Source organism: Macaca mulatta, chromosome 12, assembly GCF_049350105.2.
Source record: "Macaca mulatta isolate MMU2019108-1 chromosome 12, T2T-MMU8v2.0, whole genome shotgun sequence".
NCBI classification, from domain to species: domain Eukaryota; kingdom Metazoa; phylum Chordata; class Mammalia; order Primates; family Cercopithecidae; genus Macaca; species Macaca mulatta.
The window spans coordinates 64,847,372-64,866,318 of record NC_133417.1 but is presented as its reverse complement, the minus strand read 5'-3'; the positions used below and the strand labels follow the sequence as shown (position 1 = coordinate 64,866,318).

General features: G+C 39.8%; 1 protein-coding gene across 7 annotated transcripts in view; it reads left to right on the top strand.

Moving 5' to 3' along the window:
• Positions 1 to 18,947, top strand: part of PLA2R1 (phospholipase A2 receptor 1) — a 128,026-nt gene that overhangs the window by 19,833 nt on the left and 89,246 nt on the right. For 5 of the 7 annotated variants that reach the window (XM_077957093.1, XM_015110225.3, XM_077957094.1 and 2 more), the window contains exons 3-6: positions 993 to 1,166; positions 11,554 to 11,727; positions 15,733 to 15,846; positions 16,353 to 16,496. In XM_077957093.1, the coding sequence (XP_077813219.1) occupies positions 993 to 1,166; positions 11,554 to 11,727; positions 15,733 to 15,846; positions 16,353 to 16,496 (606 nt within the window). The remainder of the gene's footprint in view (positions 1 to 992; positions 1,167 to 11,553; positions 11,728 to 15,732; positions 15,847 to 16,352; positions 16,497 to 18,947) is intronic. The other 2 variants (XM_077957096.1, XM_077957095.1) reach the window with 1 other exon arrangement.

The window sequence follows — 18,947 nt, the reverse complement described above, 5'->3', positions numbered from 1 at the left end:
CTTTTCCATTTGAAATGCGCAAGAGACTTGCCCCCACCCTCAGAGTAGAGGCCAAAGCCCACAGTATGGCAGGGAGACAGCCCTATGTGCGCTGGCACTCCAGTACATCCCTGGTTCCCCTTCCCAGAGGGCCTCCTTCCTCTTCTTCATTCTCCCACACCTGTTCTTGTCTCAGGTTCTTTTTACTTGCTCTTCCTTCTGCTGGATCAACTCTTGTCTAAAGACCTGCACTCTCGGGTCACCCAGTTCCTATTCAGAGAGGCCTTTCACTGCCCATCCTGTCCAAAGTAGTGCCCTGTGCTCCTCCATCCCGTCTCTCCCTCTCTCTCTTTCTCTCTGTCTCTCCCTCTGTCTCATGCATACACACATACACACACACACGCACACACACACCCCACTCTGTCTTCTCATCCTATTTATTTTTCATCATGGCACTTTTCACTACCTGCAATGATACTGTATGTTTACTTGTATATTTGCTTTCTTTTTCTCTCTCCTTGCTAGAATAGAAGTTCCCATGAAGGAACTTATGCTGGTTTGTTCACTGTTGTATCCCCAGTACTGAGTACACTAAATGCTCAATAAATAGTTATTGAATGAGTAAATTAATAAATGCCTATGAATCTATTGAGCCTTAGATGCTAATGGCTGATGTATTTGGGGACTGGAAGGTATTATGAAGTTAAATCTCCATTAAAGTTTCCTTCTCATCCATCCACAAGTATGAATGTTACTGTGGCAGCTCACCATAGTAAGTAAACAAGTAGATAAATGCGTAAGCAAACCATGTATCAGCACTTCCTCTGAGCCCAGCTCTTGGTCTCACACTTCTACTGACAGGAGACAGTGAGGAACTGAGGGCTCACTCTGTTGTAGTGAGTATCTGCCCCTAAGAGGGTTTCAGTCCATAAAAAATGCTTTTGATGTATAGCAGTTTCCAAAGGTAAAGCTGACATCATACATGTCTGACTTTGTACATTTCTTTCTCCTAGATTTGCACACAATCAAAGGGAACACCCATGGGATGCCGTGTATGTTTCCCTTCCAGTATAACCATCAGTGGCATCATGAGTGTACCCGTGAAGGTCGGGAAGATGACTTATTGTGGTGTGCCACGACAAGCCGTTATGAAAGAGATGAAAAGTGGGGATTTTGCCCTGATCCCAGTAAGAATAAATTTTGTCTTCTCTATATGTCATGAATGAATCAAAGAGGATTAGAAAGTTATCTGTATCTAAACAAAAGCACTGGGATTGATATATTGAAGTCTGAATAAGCACCCTGATGCTATTAATTCAGATTTTGAATGGGGTTTTTGTTTTTGCCTTGAAAAGACAACTCTAATGTATATTCTTTTTGCCATACATTCAAGAGATGTTAATTAGCCATTCTTCATTAAGCTCAGTGCATAATGATGTTTTAACCCGAATTAAATTATAATACTCTGCGATCTCATTGATCCCAGCTTCTTGGCTGGATACTTCAAAACAAACCTGATTGCATATAAAACCCAGTTAGCCTTTCAATCCACTACCTCTTATGAGCTGCCTTAATTTCTCCACATCCAGGCTGCTTGTCTTGTCCATTGTCAAGTCCAGGCACCAGCTGGCCTCTTGATGATCTTTCTAAAATCGCAATTGCCCTCATTATTTCTTGACAGTGGATTCTTGTCTTGACTCCCTTTCCTTACTACTTACCTTCTGGATATAACCTCTTTTTTTTTTTTCTTTTCTTATCTTGATTTTCAAAGGTCAATGGCAGTGGCAATGTTCTAACTTTTTTTTCCGTTAGTGCTTTATTATTTTATTTTATTTTTATTTAGCTGAAAAGTTTCCAGTTGTTCTCAAGTATTAGAGAATATTTATATATGCCTCCTACTTTCTATATTCAATTTCCTTTCCCGTGGTTTCTGTGAGTCAGAGGGTACAGCTCTTACAGTCTTCATCTCCCATGCCTGCCTCCCCTCCGCATACATAAAATGCAACAAATAAATTTGAAGCAAAAGCAAATTGAAGAGATTAACTCCAAATAATCTGATTTATAAAGTATCTGTAGAATTGTTTTCTAATCCAAGAGCTAGTATGGCTTAGTAAATAAGAAAGTATAAACTTTGAAATAATCAGACAGGTCAAGATTGGAATCCTGCTTCTTCCCAACAATGAAATTTTGGGAAGCTCTCTCCATCTTTCTGAGTCTCAGTTTCCTCAGCCATAAAATGTAGATAATAGCAGTACCTATTAGGATTATTGTGCAATTCAATTAGATGAAGCATTCAAGACACTTTTCATAATGTCTGGCACAGAGTAAGCACCCACAAGGGCTAACCATTGTGGCCAGCAGCAGCAGCAACAATAGCAGCAGCAGCATCAAACCCAATTTATCTTTTCAGCATACACTTCTGAATCCACAATTTCTCCTCTCTGTTGTCAGTCAACAAGCCCTAAGCTAGGCATAGTGGTGAATGCCAAGAGTTTTAGGACTTAAGATCTTCCCTTTAAGGAACTTGGCATCTAGAGAGAAGACAGGACAGACAGGTTTGCTGTATGCCAGAAAATGCAGGCTGTATTTGAGACAATGCCCTAGAATCACCTGGGAGATAGTTTAAATGCATATCCTGGCCCATCTTCCAGAGATGCAGTGGGAGCAGTATGTAAAACCCAAACATCTGCATTTTTGAGAAGTGCCCCAGGTGACCCTGGTGCAGATAATTCATCATCAAGCAATTAATAATATGGAGATAATTATATGCAATATACATCTATATACAGGGATAATATCAATACATTTAACAGCCAATATGGTATGGGCTATTGGTCAATCAATAGTGGAGACCTTAGTGTGGGGTTGGGAATTCCAGAGGCCCTCTGCTGATATTAACCCCTTAGCTGCTGGAATGCAGGAGTAGGGTACAGGGAAGGCTGGGGCAGCAGTGGTGTAATAGAGAAGCAGAGAACAGTGGCTATTCACCAACCAGCATGAAAGCATTTCATTATTTTATAACTGTCAGATCACCAGCCTTCTCTATCGGAATCTAAATGTATGCATGTAGGTGTGTATGCATGTAATCCCTACACTCCTTGGATTCCTGAACCAGATGTCATGTTATTTTTATTATTGTCATTTTGTTTGCATCATGTTTTCTCTTTCCTTTTCCATCCCCAATAGAGGTCATTGTTAAAACCAAATAAATGAATCAATACTAATAAAGTTAACACATACTTCACTTGGCTCTAATACTAGGGACTTAAAAAAAAAAAAAAAAAACTACAACATTCTCCTTAAGGTTCTGAAAAGAACCCCGCCACCATCCTCTGTCGCTTATAGCCAATGATAGTTTCCCAGTGGAAGCCTGGGTTCAGTGATGCTCTGGGCTTTTCATTCCCCAGACTATCTATTTGTTCAGCCTCCTACAGCTCAGAAGCTTCCTCTGCTTGACAGCCTGCCAGATTCCAGCTCTCCTGACCTTTACCACAACCAGCAGAGAGCATGTTTATTTGTTCAGTGCCAGTTTTCTTCCTTTCTCGTTACTTTTGGCTCCCGGCAGCCAATATAACTCAAAATGACATGTCAGAGATTGAAACCTGAGCAAGCCAATGGCTCTTTCCATGGGGTCAACAAGTGGATAGGACAGAGAAGAGTGAGGGGAATAAAGTAAAGGTCTGTACTACTGTATCTCATCCTTCTTATGTGGGAGTTTTTTAAAAATATCTCAGTGTAAAATGATGCTACCTTTTAAAAAAAAAAGTTGATTGTAAATGAGCAAAATTTAAATGTAGTATTCATAAACACATACACAAATATACTAGCAGTGAAGGATGTAATAAAACATCTTCAGCAATAAGGATGACATACAGGAATCTCTCTGGGTTTGTTTAGTGGCAATTATGGGCCATTCTAGGTCTTTCTTGGTTGTGTGCCTTACACAGCTGCAGAACCACACTTAGTTAATTTGAGATGTTTTTACAATACCAACCTGTGAAATGATATGGTTGCCCTTGAACCTTATTTTTATATAATTCTATAATAAAGCAGATTTAGGCTGGGCACAGTGACTCACACCTGTAATCCCAGCACTTTGGGAGGCCGAGGTGGGCAGATCACTTGAGGTCAGGAGTTTGAGACCAGCATGGCAAACATGGTGAAATCCCATCTCTACTAAAAATACAAAAATTAGCTGAGTGTGGTGGTGGGCACCTGTAATCCCAGCTACTTAGGAGGCTAAGGCAGAAGAATCGCTTGAACCCAGGAGGTGGAGGTTGCAGTGAGCCAAGGTTACGCCACCGCACTACAGCCTGGTGACAGAGCAAGACTCTGTCACCGCCGGCCCACCCCCTCCCCCTGCAAGAAAGAAAAACAAGCAGATTGATACAATAAAGGTATGGCTGCTCTCTCCTGAGCCCTCAACATGAATCAGCAATGCTATGTGTTTCTATCATGCAGCTCTCACACCCCACGACGACCCTGCCAACCTCTCTATTCTCCTTTAACTTCTAACCCTACCTTCCAGTCTCCTTTCTGATTCTCAGTAGGTGACCTCAATTCCTACCTCATAATGGCAAAAAGATCCATCAGACAGGCAGTTTGGCAACTTCCTGCTCCCTCGTCTTTAAGCCTACCTGCGTCTGTGCCCATCCTTATTTCCTTCCTTTTATGCACGAGGATGATGTTCCTCCTCCTATGTAGGCCAAGTCTCCCCACCTGGACTCTGGAGCACCCCATCCAACCTTCTCTAACCTGTATCTCAATGGTTCTCAGTGTGTGGTCCCCGTTCCAGCAGCGTTGGAATTCCCTGGGAGCTGGCTAGAAATGCAAGTAGCAGTCACACCCTAGACCATCATATCAGAAATTCTAGAAGTGCAGCCCAGCAATCTGTGTTTTAACAAACTTCTAGGTGATTCCAGTGCACACCCCCGGTGCTTCTTTGCTGGGCCCTTTTCCTTAGCAGTTAGCCCTGTGTGAGTCTTAAAATAACATCTTAAAAATGATGCAATTCTTTCATTCCCATTTCTGCCTCCTGAAAACACCTCTCTCTCTCATTCTCTAAGTAAAGAGAATTCGCAAAAGAATTGTCTATGCCTTCTTCAGGGCGCTGTCTCTTCTTGTCTTCTACAACAATGCATGCCTGACCTGACCTTGACCTCCATTTCCACAGACCATTGATTCATTTATCCATTTAACAAACAGGTATTGAACACCTACTATGTGCCAGGGACTTCTCTGGCTCCTGGGGTTATAACTGTGAATGTGAAATATGAAAGTCATCGTGCCTGCCCTGATGACATTCACATTCAAGTATAATACCCAAATTAATATATAATTACAGTTTGTCATGGGTTCTACCTTAAGAAAATACAGTATTATAAGTGAGAAACCAAAATTAAAATTGGGAGTCATGGAAGGTTTTCCTGAGGAAGTTGTATTTGAACTTCCCAAGAGATGAGTAGAAGTTGTCAAAATGGAAAGTGAGGGAATTAGATATTCACACAGAGATGCATGATGCAGCCATGTACAAAGGGGAGAGGGAGTGGTCAGCATAGCATGCAGGCAATAAAGGGGGTATATGGTTTAAATAGAACTAAAAAATAATAATAAAACCAAGTAAAAGACAGCATGCTTTTGATTCACCATGCACATGCTCTAACACTTCCAATGTCATCGATCAAATATGCCCACCTGTCCAGGCTGACTGCTCCTCCACCCCCAGCCCTCAGCATGTCACTGGCCAAATATCTGAAGGTTTTGAAGGGGGAAAGAGGTTATTGAAATCTAAGGAAGTCAACATGGCAAGAGTACAGTGATTGAAGGAGAGAGAAACAAGATACTCTGAAAGGGCAGACAGAGCCCAACTCCTGGACAGGCTAGATAGTTCAGAGTGTCATAAATGTAAGGACTTACCTAATTCTAAGTGCAAAAGAAAGCCATCAAAGGGTTTTAAGCAGGGCAGTGATGATTTTTTTTAAAAAAGATATTTAAGGATTACTCTGGTTCCATTATACTGAATGGCTTGGAAGGGAGCAATAGGCAAATCCTGCAGACCAGTTAGAAGGCTAGAGCAATAGTCTGGGCCAGGAATAGTGGTGGCTTCAGTTAGGTGGCAGCAAGGGGATTGGAGAAATGTGGATGTATTGAAGATCTAACTTGTAGATAAACTGAACAGGACCTGGTTGTCAGGAGCTTAGCTGGGCTGGAGACAGCTGAGCTGTCATGTGTTGGAGTAGCTAATTAAAGCAACAAACCAAAACTGAAGGTGTTAGGCTGCTCATCACTCACTACGATGGTATAATGAAGAGAATAAAAGAAGAATTCGCCACCTCCCCCTGTTCCATTTTTCCCCAGGGAACAGCACCGCCATCCAGGGTCAGTGGATCCGCACAGACGTGGAGTTCAGCTCAGCTCACCGTTGAGAGACCCCTCAACAACAACAACAACAACAAAGGCTTTTCAGTTGTATAGATTCTGGGTTGGGGTAAGGTGAGGGGAGGAGCTAGGAGTCGGAAAGTACTGAGCACTGAGTCAGAGTGGGGAAAAAGTGTCTTCAAGGTTCCTCTCCTTCCCGCTCCATACCAGCCTCGGCAGAGGCACCTGAAGAGGACCTTGGCCCAAGGCCTCACACACAAAGAGACGTAGGAGCGGAAGGCACCTGTGCCAGAAATGCAAATAACACAGAGCACGATGGGCCTGAGGGGCCTGAACCTTAACTATGACTCTCTTTAGAAACTGCAGTGTGCCAGCTCAGCACCAAGTCTGGAGTAGGGGCAGCTTTCCCCCATGAGGCCTGCCAGGTAAAGCCTTTGTAACTGCCTATGGTCAGGCCTCAAGAATCACATATAGGTTTTTAACCAGGAGTAGGACTTCTCACTCCTGAGAACTTGGAGGCTAGGAGAAAAAGTGAGACATTAATTCAGACTCCATGTTTCTGACATGCATAGCTAAGTTTATGGAGATATACAGTTGGAAAAGAAAATTAAATACTATTCAGGTTGGCACATGTTATATGTGAGTCAGTTATGTGGAGATGTGGACTAGGTAGGTAGATGTAATGATCTCTATGTATTTGGAAGTTATAGGAAATGGACCCATGAGAACAGGTTAGATAGCCATGTGCAGAAAGAATGTGTAGAATAGAAAGGAAGGGGGCTCAGGGCCAAGTCTGGAGGCCTCCAACATTTAATTTGAGTAGAGAAGAATAAATCAGCAAGGGAGACTGAAAGGGGGCAGCCAGGGAGGTTTAAGGGTAGCCTGGCATGGGAAGTCAGGCAAAGAGAGTAAATCAGCATGGAGAGGGAACTCAGCCTGCCAAGTGCTGATGAAGGGCCTTGTTTGATAAAGTCTCAAACTAACAGTTGCTGAATTTGGCAACACAGGGGTCATTGATGGCCTTAAACAAGATATACATTAATGGCTAGATTGAGTGGATGAGAGACTAAGTGGGAAATTAAAAGAGGATGAAACACGTCCCAAATCATTCTACGTATGCACTTCAGTTCATTAAAAAAGAGATGTAGTTTAGGAGGGGGAAATCACCTATTTATATAACACCATGAAAAAGATTTTGGTAATCTCTCATCATGTACTAGGAGACTCAGTTATATATGACACGATTGCTTCCCTGGAGCTCATAATTTAACAATAGAAGAGATGATATAAAGACAATCAAAGATGTAAAGAATATAACAATAGGATTCTAGCCCTTAGATTAGAATTTTTCCAGAATAATAAACATACCTGAAACGCCAGCCTTTGATCCTGCGTTTTCTGTGGCTTGGAAGGAGAGACTATATGTAAGTGCAAATGCCCAGGTCAAGGTGGGAGCCTGTGGAACGTGGTGGGTTCCCGGGGAGCAGTCTTTAAGCCAAAGGTTAACATGTGGGATGTTCTTGGGGAGCCCCTTCAGGATCAGTTCATGTGGAAAGGAAGGGAAGAGAGCAGGATTGCACAGAGGAGGCTCTGATGCAGGCCTGACGGCCCCTAGACCAACTCTATTCAGAGTTCTCAAGCTGGGGTGACCCTTCAGAGTTGCCCCTTGTTGGGAGACGGGGGCTAAGTATATCACTGCATTGACCAGTCATGGTCTGTCAACTGCCCTTGGGAAGGGAGAGTGACAATGGGCAAAGAGACTCTTCTGCCAAAGCAATCCTTAAAGAGCAGCACATCACAGTGTCTACGACAACATTTTCATTCCATTTGTTACTTACAACTTACAAATGAGATCCATGGAGTGACGTGCAGTCCACCTAGAGAAGCAGAGAAAAGACCTGTGTCTGCCTGTACAGAAGTACAAATTCTTATACAGGCTGAGTATCCCTTATCCAAAATTCTTGGGCCCAAAAGTGTTTTGGATTTCTGATTTTAGGATATTTGCATATACATAATAAGATTTCTTGGGCACAGGAGCCAAGTGTAAAGACAGAATTCATTTATGTTTCATATATACATTATACCCATAGCCTGAAGGTAATTTTATACAATATTTAAAATAATTTTGTGCATGAAACAAAGTATTGACCAAAACCCATCACACAAGATCAAGTGGTGTCATGTCAGCACTCAAAAAATTTTCACCATGTTGCCCAGGCTGGTCTTGAACTCCTGGGCTCAGCTTCCCAAAGGGCTGGGATTACAGACATGAGCCACCACACCCAGCCTCTTTCTTTCTCTTTTTGTAGCAATAGGGTCTCGCTTTGTTGACCTGGCGGGTCTCGAACTCCTGACTTCAAGTGATCCTCCCACTTCAGCCTCCCAAAGTGCTAGAATTACAGGCATGAGCCACTGTGACTGTCCTAAATGATTCTTATGCACGCCAAAACTATGAACACACCCCCGCTCCCCCATCATGGTCTCAGCTGTCATGGTGGGTGAGTATGGCTGAACTAGTGTCTCATAACACGTAGTAGCATATTGTCCATCTCAGGGAAGGCCTAGCATTTTAACTGAAAACAATCAAGGATTCCATCTCAATTGGGAAATTTCAGCCACCAGGGCAAAATGGTTACTGAAAATTTCCCTTCTCTTTTTCCTTTCTTTTTTTTCCTTCCCTTGAGTGTTACTTGGTGATAGCCTTGTCTTCTGCCTTCCTTTAATCTTGGATCCTTCTATAAACACATGTATCAGTCAGGAAACTCTATAGACAGCCTTAGATTTATATGTGATTTAAAACCTCTGGAATGTGTGTTGCAACCAGACATGAAAATAAACTTTCCACATATCCCAAGGGGACCATCTAAGTGTTATGAGGGAGAAAAAGACAAACAAAACAGATTTTATTGTCAAATAAGTTTGAAGTGCACTGAATTAAAATTAAGCATGTTTGTTTCCTCCAAAACTTCTCAGAGCCTTGAATATGCTAATATTTGTTGTGAATTTCCCAGAGAACCCTATGCATGCATTGTGTCTCAGATTTTCTTGGGGAGCCTCTTAAAGTTGTCTTACTTTGGGGATCACACTTTGGGAAAGGCTGTCCTAGATTTCAGCTGGTTATCTGTCAGTCATTTTCAGTCATGCTGCAGTATGGCTCACATTCTCTGCATTCTGATATTTTCTGTTTGAGTTTGATTTCCGGTCATTATTGTGGCTACTTTTTTCACCTTGGAGTTTGATTTAAAATGTTAGCAAAAGCACCCAAACTCAGTCTTAATTTTCTGTTATTTCAAAACACTTCGGACTTCAGCTCCACATTTCATACTTTATTTAATTTACTTTTGAGCATACTATGCAGTCTTCGGCCAGTGTCTTACAAGTGGATCTTGCTTCTATTCGTCTTGGCTGAAAGAATTTTCTTAAACTATATGTCAGTGTTCCGGTGCTTGATGTTTATTTGAAAACTTGTGTTTACTATTGACTTATATTCCTACTCTATCCTTTTGTTTTAGCATTTTGTATTTGGGAAGAAATGCCTTTGAAATAACATTTGTATCCACTAAAATGAACTTTTAAAGACACAAGTTTTCAATGTAAAGTTCTTTTTTTTTTTTAATTTATTTATTATTATTATACTTTAAGTTGTAGGGTACATGTGCATAACGTGCAGTTTTGTTACATATGTATACTTGTGCCATGTTGGTGTGCTGCACCCATCAACTCGTCATTTACATCAGGTATAACTCCCAATGCAATCCCTCCCCCCTCCCCCCTCCCCATGATAGGCCCCGGTGTGTGATGTTCCCCTTCCTGAGTCCAAGTGATCTCATTGTTCAGTTCCCACCTATGAGTGAGAACATGCGGTGTTTGGTTTTCTGTTCTTGTGATAGTTTGCTAAGAATGATGGTTTGCAGCTGCATCCATGTCCCTACAAAGGACACAAACTCATCCTTTTTGATGGCTGCATAGTATTCCATGGTGTATATGTGCCACATTTTCTTAATCCAATCTGTCACTGATGGACATTTGGGTTGATTCCAAGTCTTTGCTATTGTGAATAGTGCTGCAATAAACATACGTGTGCATGTGTCTTTAGAAAACCCCATTGTCTCAGCCCAAAATCTCCTTAAGCTGATAAGCAACTTCAGCAAAGTCTCAGGATACAAAATTAATGTGCAAAAATCACAAGCATTCTTATACACCAGTAACAGACAAACAGAGAGCCAAATCAGGAATGAACTTCCATTCACAATTGCTTCAAAGAGAATAAAATACCTAGGAATCCAACTTACAAGGGATGTAAAGGACCTCTTCAAGGAGAACTACAAACCACTGCTCAGTGAAATAAAAGAGGACACAAACAAATGGAAGAACATACCATGCTCATGGATAGGAAGAATCAATATCGTGAAAATGGCCATACTGCCCAAGGTAATTTATAGATTCAGTGCCATCCCCATCAAGCTACCAATGAGTTTCTTCACAGAATTGGAAAAAACTGCTTTAAAGTTCATATGGAACCAAAAAGAGCCCGCATCTCCAAGACAACCCTAAGTCAAAAGAACAAAGCTGGAGGCATCACGCTACCTGACTTCAAACTATACTACAAGGCTACAGTAACCAAAACAGCATGGTACTGGTACCAAAACAGAGATATAGACCAATGGAACAGAACAGAGTCCTCAGAAATAATACCACACATCTACAGCCATCTGATCTTTGACAAACCTGAGAGAAACAAGAAATGGGGAAAGGATTCCCTATTTAATAAATGGTGCTGGGAAAATTGGCTAGCCATAAGTAGAAAGCTGAAACTGGATCCTTTCCTTACTCCTTATACGAAAATTAATTCAATGTAAAGTTCTAAATAACAAAAGAACTCAGATCTTATTTTCACAAATACTTCGCTTCCATTTCCTTCTCTTAAAACTGGTTCCTATTATTACTCTGGAAAGGATTATAGCTTCTTCATAGGTGATTTCTTATATTTCCTTAGGTAAATCATGAAAGAGTTTAACCGTATCTTAACAATGGGATGGCAATGCAGATTTTATCATAAAGATCTAATCAAGAATAGATAAGGCACTGAAGTTTTAGAGATTGCAAGATGGAATAATTCCGTTCAGATTTATGTTACAAATATGTTGCTGTATAGATAAAATAAGACTTGGATGATTTAACGGCCGTTGTTTCCAGCCTCTGCAGAAGTAAGCTGTGATACTATTTGGGAGAAGGACCTCAATTCACACATTTGTTACCAGTTCAACCTGCTTTCATCTCTCTCTTGGAGCGAGGCACATTCTTCATGCCAGATGCAAGGAGGTGCTCTGTTAAGTATTACAGATGAAACTGAAGAAAATTTCGTAAGGGGTAAGTAGGTGGATGATGCACATTGATACTGATACAATAAAAAGACTGTTGTTAACTGATTTCACATATACAAAAATATATTCTGAAAAAAAAGCTCTTAGAAAATATTTTTCTTTCCTTAATATGGCCCAAAACTCTCACCCAAAATGTTTCCATGAACCTTGAGTGATTCCATTTGGCATCCAGTGATGTCTTTCTTATTTTCTCCCCCTTGGAGAAGAGAATTTGAGGCCACAGCAAGGGACTCAGGAGAGTTGCAGTTCTAACAGGTGAATCAGGAAGATTTCTAAATTTAAGGGCTATTTCTTGCTCTTCTAGAGATCTTAGCCATTCCATTTCCATTAATAAATCATTAAGCATTTTATTAATTAAACGAAATCTTACGTATCATTCACCATGTGCAGGTACATCATAGGCCTTTTGGTGGGTCCCAAAAACAAAATCTTAAACTTTGGTGGGAAAAGCAAAAGCACATATATGTTAACTAACAGTATAGACAATAATGTGTTAAAAGAATTGTGCCAGTAAACTAAGACTTGTGTTTCACTCATTTCCTACACTCTCCTCTTACTTTTCCTTTATAGATTAAATGTATTTGTATGTGTGTACGCACACCTCTTTAAAAACTTGTGGAAACATTAGAAAATATCACAAAATTAGTCACTTTCATTAACAGTTTTTGATGCCACTTTTTTCCAAATATTATTGCATATGTAGTCCATGTTTATTTTAGAATAATTTGTGAAATTCAGATATATAGAAAGAAAAACCAATGAAAAAGTTCCCATAGTTCTGTAATCCAGAGATAACTGTTTTCTCTGCAAAAACATATAAATGCATGTGTACATACATAGTCTATATTAAAAATGGTATTATATGAAAACATGGCAGCAGCCAGGCGCAGTGGCTCACACTTGTAATCCCAGCACTATGGGAGGCCAAGGTGGGTGAATCAGTTGAGGCCAAGAGTTCGAGACCAGCCTGGCCAACATGGTGAAACCCTCTCTCTACTAAAAATACAAAAATTTGCCGGATGTGGTGGCATACACCCGTAGTCCCAGCTACTAAGGAGACTGAGGCAGGAGAATCACTTGAACCTGGGAGGTAGAGGATGCAGTGAGCCAAGATCATGCCATTGCACTCCAGCCCGGGCTGCAGAACCAGACTCCATATCAAAATACATAAATACATAAATAAAAAATAAAAATAAATAAAAACATGGCAGCTATTGCACAGTGGTTAGAAGAGCAGGGAGCCACCTGGGTTTGAATCCTGCCTCTACCACTTGAGTAGCAGGGTTACTCAAGCAAGTGATTTAACCGCTCTGTGCCTCAATTTCCCCCTCTACCAAGTGGAAATAATAATAATGCAAATTCCTTGTGTGGATTACATATTTTAATACAGGTGAAATCATAGAAAAGTGCCTGGCACACATAACAAACACTCAGTGTGTGTTAACCATTTAGCAACAACTATGTACACAGTTTGGTAATCTGGTTATTTTATTTACCTGCATATAATGAACATTTGCCTGTATCTATAAATATAGATCTACATAATAATTTTTAATGGTTACATAGTAGTATAGGTTAGTGGTAATACATTGATCGAATCTCCTTTTACTAGAGATATATTGATGAAACCATTTGTTTTTTATTTATTTATTTGTTGATATTGTAAACCATCCCTGCACATAGCTTTGTGCATACCTCCCCAATTATTTTTTATAAGTTTGCAGAAGTGTGTTCACTGGATGGAAAAGTAAGCACACTTTAAAGCTTTTTAAGTCATTAATATCTTCCAGAAGGATTGTAAGAAATGAATGAGCAATGTGTGCCTACCCTTTCCCCACAGCTGTGCAAAAGTCAGAAATTATTATTGAATTTGATTTGAGTAAGTCATAGTGCAGGAAAACATCAATTTTCAAAATCATTATAAGCCTGAAATGGTTTTCATATAAAAGTTTACATGCCATTTATGAATTACAATTATCTATCTTAACTGCCAGGATCTGTCATGAGAAGGTCTGGAGTTATTCATCAAATTTGAATAACAATTTAAAAAAATAAGACATGTCAGGGACTTTGCTTTAACTACCTCAGTTCTATATTTAGTCTTTGGGAATTGTTTGGAAAAACAGAAGTCTGTTCATAAAGACAGAAACTTGTTCATTCCAACCAAGGTATTTTTTAATGATGAAAATAATCTAATGTTTCTTGCTAATTCTGGTGAACATGTACTATGGTACAAGGAATTATCTAAGCTGTCATGAATGCCAAGAAATATCCAAAGGAATTTAAATTCTAGTTTCTTATTTCAGTATTGTGGGCCAGCTTAGTCATAAAGATAAATAGATGGTTTTTTGTGCCTTCAGACATCGATTATAAATTGCACAATGATTTTTTATCTGCATTATTGAAACAATTGCACAATGGGTATTCAAAATAATTCTAAGATAAGAATAATTCACGTTTTAATATTTTAACTAGATTTTAAAATATCACTTGGCACTTGCCTGGATGTGAAATGTGAAAATTACTCCCTGCCTTGTCAATCCATTTCACTTCTTATCATCATAAGACCTGCTAAATGATTTAATCAAATGGTGCTATTGAAAGGAATAATCAAATGGACATTAGAAAGAGATTCCATGTGAATGCCATGGAAACTTGGAAGGGTGAAACCCACGTATAGGATGCTGTTTCTGTTTATTGATTTCTGGGGATCTCAAAATTATAAAGCACCTTTTTCTCTTTTCCTAAATGGGTTAGGCTCTTTGAGTTTTTCACAATTGTATTGAAATGTCTAGTCGCTGAGGATGCTGCAGCCTTGTTATATGACTACAATGACCTTCACAACCTGGGTAATCATACAGTCTATCATCCAAACTGAGACTCTTTTGATAGTAAAAGGGACTGTGATTAATAATTATTCTGGAACTACCAGCATGAACCATGAGCTTTCCAGGAAAACGGGGGCATACGGTCACCCTGTTTATAACTCTTATCCGTCAGGGTCTTAATCTCAGGCAGGACCCCTGCATCTGACTAAAAATACATTGCGCTCTGAAGCAGGTGAATTGTAAGCGAACAATGCTCTCCTTTGTAGATTAAAAGAGTAAATGGCAACATTTCAAAGCGTCACAAAATTGCCACTTTCATTACGTTTCTGATACTGGGTTTTGGTCCCCCCGACCCTCATTTTTACTGCACAAATAGTACCTATTTGTTCTGGAAGAATGTTTAAAATTTAGGTGCACAGAAAGAAAAACTGAAGAAAAATTCCCATAATTCTATAATCTTGATAACTATGTTTTTCTGCACGTCAATGCATGTTTTTATTCATAGTGTCTTTAACAAACATAGTATTGCCTTAAACCTAGAGTTGTAGTGGACTGGTTAAGAGGAGGGGCCACAGAGCCAGCCTGCCATAAAATCTTCCTCCACCTCAAGCTGTGGAAGCAGCCTCTAGTTTGCACTGCACACAGCCTTAGGTCCCAACCTGCTAGGGATGCCCCGAGACACTCTGGTCCCTCCTGTTGAGCAGACAACTCCTAGTGGCTCTCACACTGTACACCCCTCCTTGATCTACTCCAGCACACTTTTTTACCTTTGAAGATGTGCCTCTGTTCACTTTCTGGGAGTGACCCTGCACACCTCCTCCTCCACCCTATAAAACCTTTAAGTTCATGAGCTCACTCAAGTAAGATGGCCTCAAATGTGCAACCATGCACCCTTGTCTAGATTGACAACCGTGAAAGGCAACATTTCTGGGTACTCGCATGAAGCATTCACAGTTGAAAAACAGCTGTCAGTGAGCCTGCTCTGTTTCTCAAGATGGTGGGAGCCTGCTTTATCACTCAGAAGCACCACGTGCATTCTCTGCACCTTTCCTATCATTGACTGGGATTAATTTCTGACTCCATGATCCAGGAATAGGAGAACAAGAAAGATGTGTGACACTGGATTTTTTTTTTTTTTTGAAGCTTCATAATTTTCATTTCAGAGCACATGAGCAGTAAGGCAGTGGAGGTGTGGATCGGTCTCAATCAGCTGGATGAACACGCTGGCTGGCAGTGGTCTGATGGAACACCGCTCAACTACCTAAATTGGAGCCCAGGTACCCGCAGTGTTTTCTTTGCCTTTGTCACGTGGCATCATCCTGCAGCCTTACACCGCAGCGTTTCCCATGCACATAGGACATGCTTTTCTGAGAGTAGTTTGTAAACATTTTTTAACCTGACTGAATTCTTTTAAGGCAAGCTTTTCCAAACAAGAAAATAGAGTCCAGGAAGATAAGCTTTTTAGCCAAAGTTGCAAGAGAATTTGGGTACAAGCCAAGATTCCAGTCTGCTGCTTTAAAAATAGCTACAAATTGCAAAGTATCTCTCTACTTTAAGATAGTAAAATTGGGTCTTTTGGAATCTTTGGGAAATCATTTAATTGACATGCCTGGACTGTAACTGCAAAATCATGGATAACATCTTATAGGATATAACATCTTTACAGGATTTACTATACATGACAAGCAAAAAGGCTATCCCCTTGATGCTGAAACTACATTTCAATATATATTAAACTAGCTGCTTTTGCTTCTAATATTAAACACACTCTTTGTATTTTCAGATGTAAATTTTGAGCCATTTGTTGAAAATCACTGTGGAACATTTAGCTCATTTATGCCAAGTGCCTGGAGGAGTCGGGATTGTGAGTCCACCTTGCCATATATATGTAAAAAATATCTAAACCACACTGATCATGAAATAGTTGGTAAGTGTTTTTATTTTAAGTTGTTCTTAGGTGTTGTTTACTTGTCCTCTCAATATATGTAAATTTCTCTAATTTTTACTAATAATTCATAATGTAAACTTAGCTAAATCTAGTTTATATTTATATGAAAAAATGTGTAATTAGATAATATCTGCTATGTCAAAGGGACTGTGATTTTAACAAATGCATTTAGGTTTTTACTAAAAAACTGAAATAAACCGAGCATAGCAAACATTTTCTTCCTCTCTTCTAAAAAATTTGCACTCTTAGTCACTCTGTATTAGAAAAATAAGATACATTTCTTTTTCTATTCTAGTTTTGAGTTTTATTTATTGTTCCCCTAGAAATTAAACACAATTTAAAAAACAATTTTATATAATTATTTACTTCATTGATTTTCTGGCACACTCTGAATCTCTTATTAGTAACACACCCTCCTCCCTGAAATCACATGCAGGACTTTTTAGATGGAGTTAATACTTAAATAATATCTAATCACAGTCTACTACCAGAAGTCCAATTATTTCTGTTTTCAGGTCTATAACCTCTTTCTAGTTTCTCTGAGAATTAATGTCTTAACTCCAAATGTAGAGATAAAAATATAACTTTTTTTTTTCTTTTGAGACGGAGTCTCGCTCTGTGGTCCAGGCTGGAGTGCAGTGGCACAATCTCAGCTCACTGCAAGCTCAGCCCTCCTGCCTCACTCTCCTGAGTAGCTGGGAGTACAGGCGCCCGCCACTACGCCTGGCTAATTTGTTGTATAGTTAGTAGAGATGGAGTTTCACCGTGTTAGCCAGGATGGTCTCGATCTCCTGACCTTGTGATCTACCCTCCTCGGCCTCCCAAAGTTCTGGGATTACAGGCGTGAGCCACCGCGCCCGGCCAATATAACCATTTTATAAAGAATCATTGCAAAAATATTAGAAAAACTCTAGATTTAAAATAATAAGCTGAATTATCATTTTTAAATATTGTCTCTGACAATCGGGTTTTAACTTTCATTTTCCTTTAAATAGCTAAGCCTAGAAGTTTTGTAGAATATGGGGTACAAGTTGGGGAAAAAAGAAGCATCTTGCCATTTTTTAATGTAGAGATTTGTCCATTATTTCAGGAATTTGCTGAAATTGCTACCACCTGTTATTGTCCTTTTCCCTCCCTCTCTTCCTTCTTTCATATTCCTTTCTCCATTCCTTCTCTCTTCATTTTTTCTTTCTTTCTTATGCCATCTTGCATTCCCTCCTGCCACCCTTCATTTCTTCTGTTATATTTATCCTTCTGGTCTGCTAATTGAGGTCAGAAGACCAGAAATGGGAGTAGTTAAGTTAGCTCGTTTGGATTATTGGCTTTGCTTCAAGTTCAACACATTCTTCTGCGGATCGATTGAAGTCTTGCTTTTGTGACCCAGGCTGGAATGCAATGGCGCGATCTCAGATCAGTGCAACCTCTGCCTCCCGGGTTCAAGCAATTCTGCCTCAGCCTCCCAAGTAGCTGGGATTACAGGCACCTACCACCATGCCCAGCTAATTTTTGTATTTTTAGTAGAAACAGGGTTTCACCATGTTCACCAGGCTGGTCTCGAACTCCTGACCTGAGGCTATCCATCCGCCTCAGCCTCCCAAAGTGCTGGGATTACAGGCGTGAGCCACCACGTGCAGCCTAAAATTCCAAGTTTAAAAAGGGTGTCATGAGTACTTTTTTAGGCTGAAAACCATTGGGGTCAATGATATACAAAATTCTAACACTCTTTGGCCATGATTCCAATTGCTGTCAGAGTCCTAGAAACAATTTTAAAAGAATGTTTTGTTTCCCACAGTGAAATCATATTTAGTTTAAATTCGTTCTTAATGGAGGCACCTCGTTGTGGTTAATAAAATAAGGCAAAAAATGCCATCATCAGATAGGGGACAGTCTCGCGAGAAAGGAAAACCAACATATAGCATGTGCATCACCACTGCCCTCCAATGTCCAAGCATCATGGCACTGTGTTCCTGAAAGCCCCACCTGGCATCCGTATCAGCCCAGAGCAACACCGTGGACACTCAAGACTTGTCTTCAAAGTGAAACCTATTTGTCATCCCCATTTTAGAGGAAGTCATCAGAGTTTTAGGCTCTTTTCAGCTGGGGATAAATATCTACCTCACCCATACACTATGTATAAAATCCCTGAAATGCCATTTAAATTGTATTCCATAATACTTCTTTTAAATGTAAAAAGGTTTCAAAAATGAACAACTTTGTTAAATTTTATACCTAGTCCCAACACCCTGCTTTCATTGTATGTCCTTTGTCAAGTCTCTTTACTTCTTTGGTTTTGTTGTTGTTGTTTGTTTTACTTTTTTACTATTTTTTAAAATAAAATATACTATATATGTTCAAAGTATACAATATGATGTCATACGATATATATATATATAGTAAAATGGTTATTTTAGTGACACAAATTAACACATG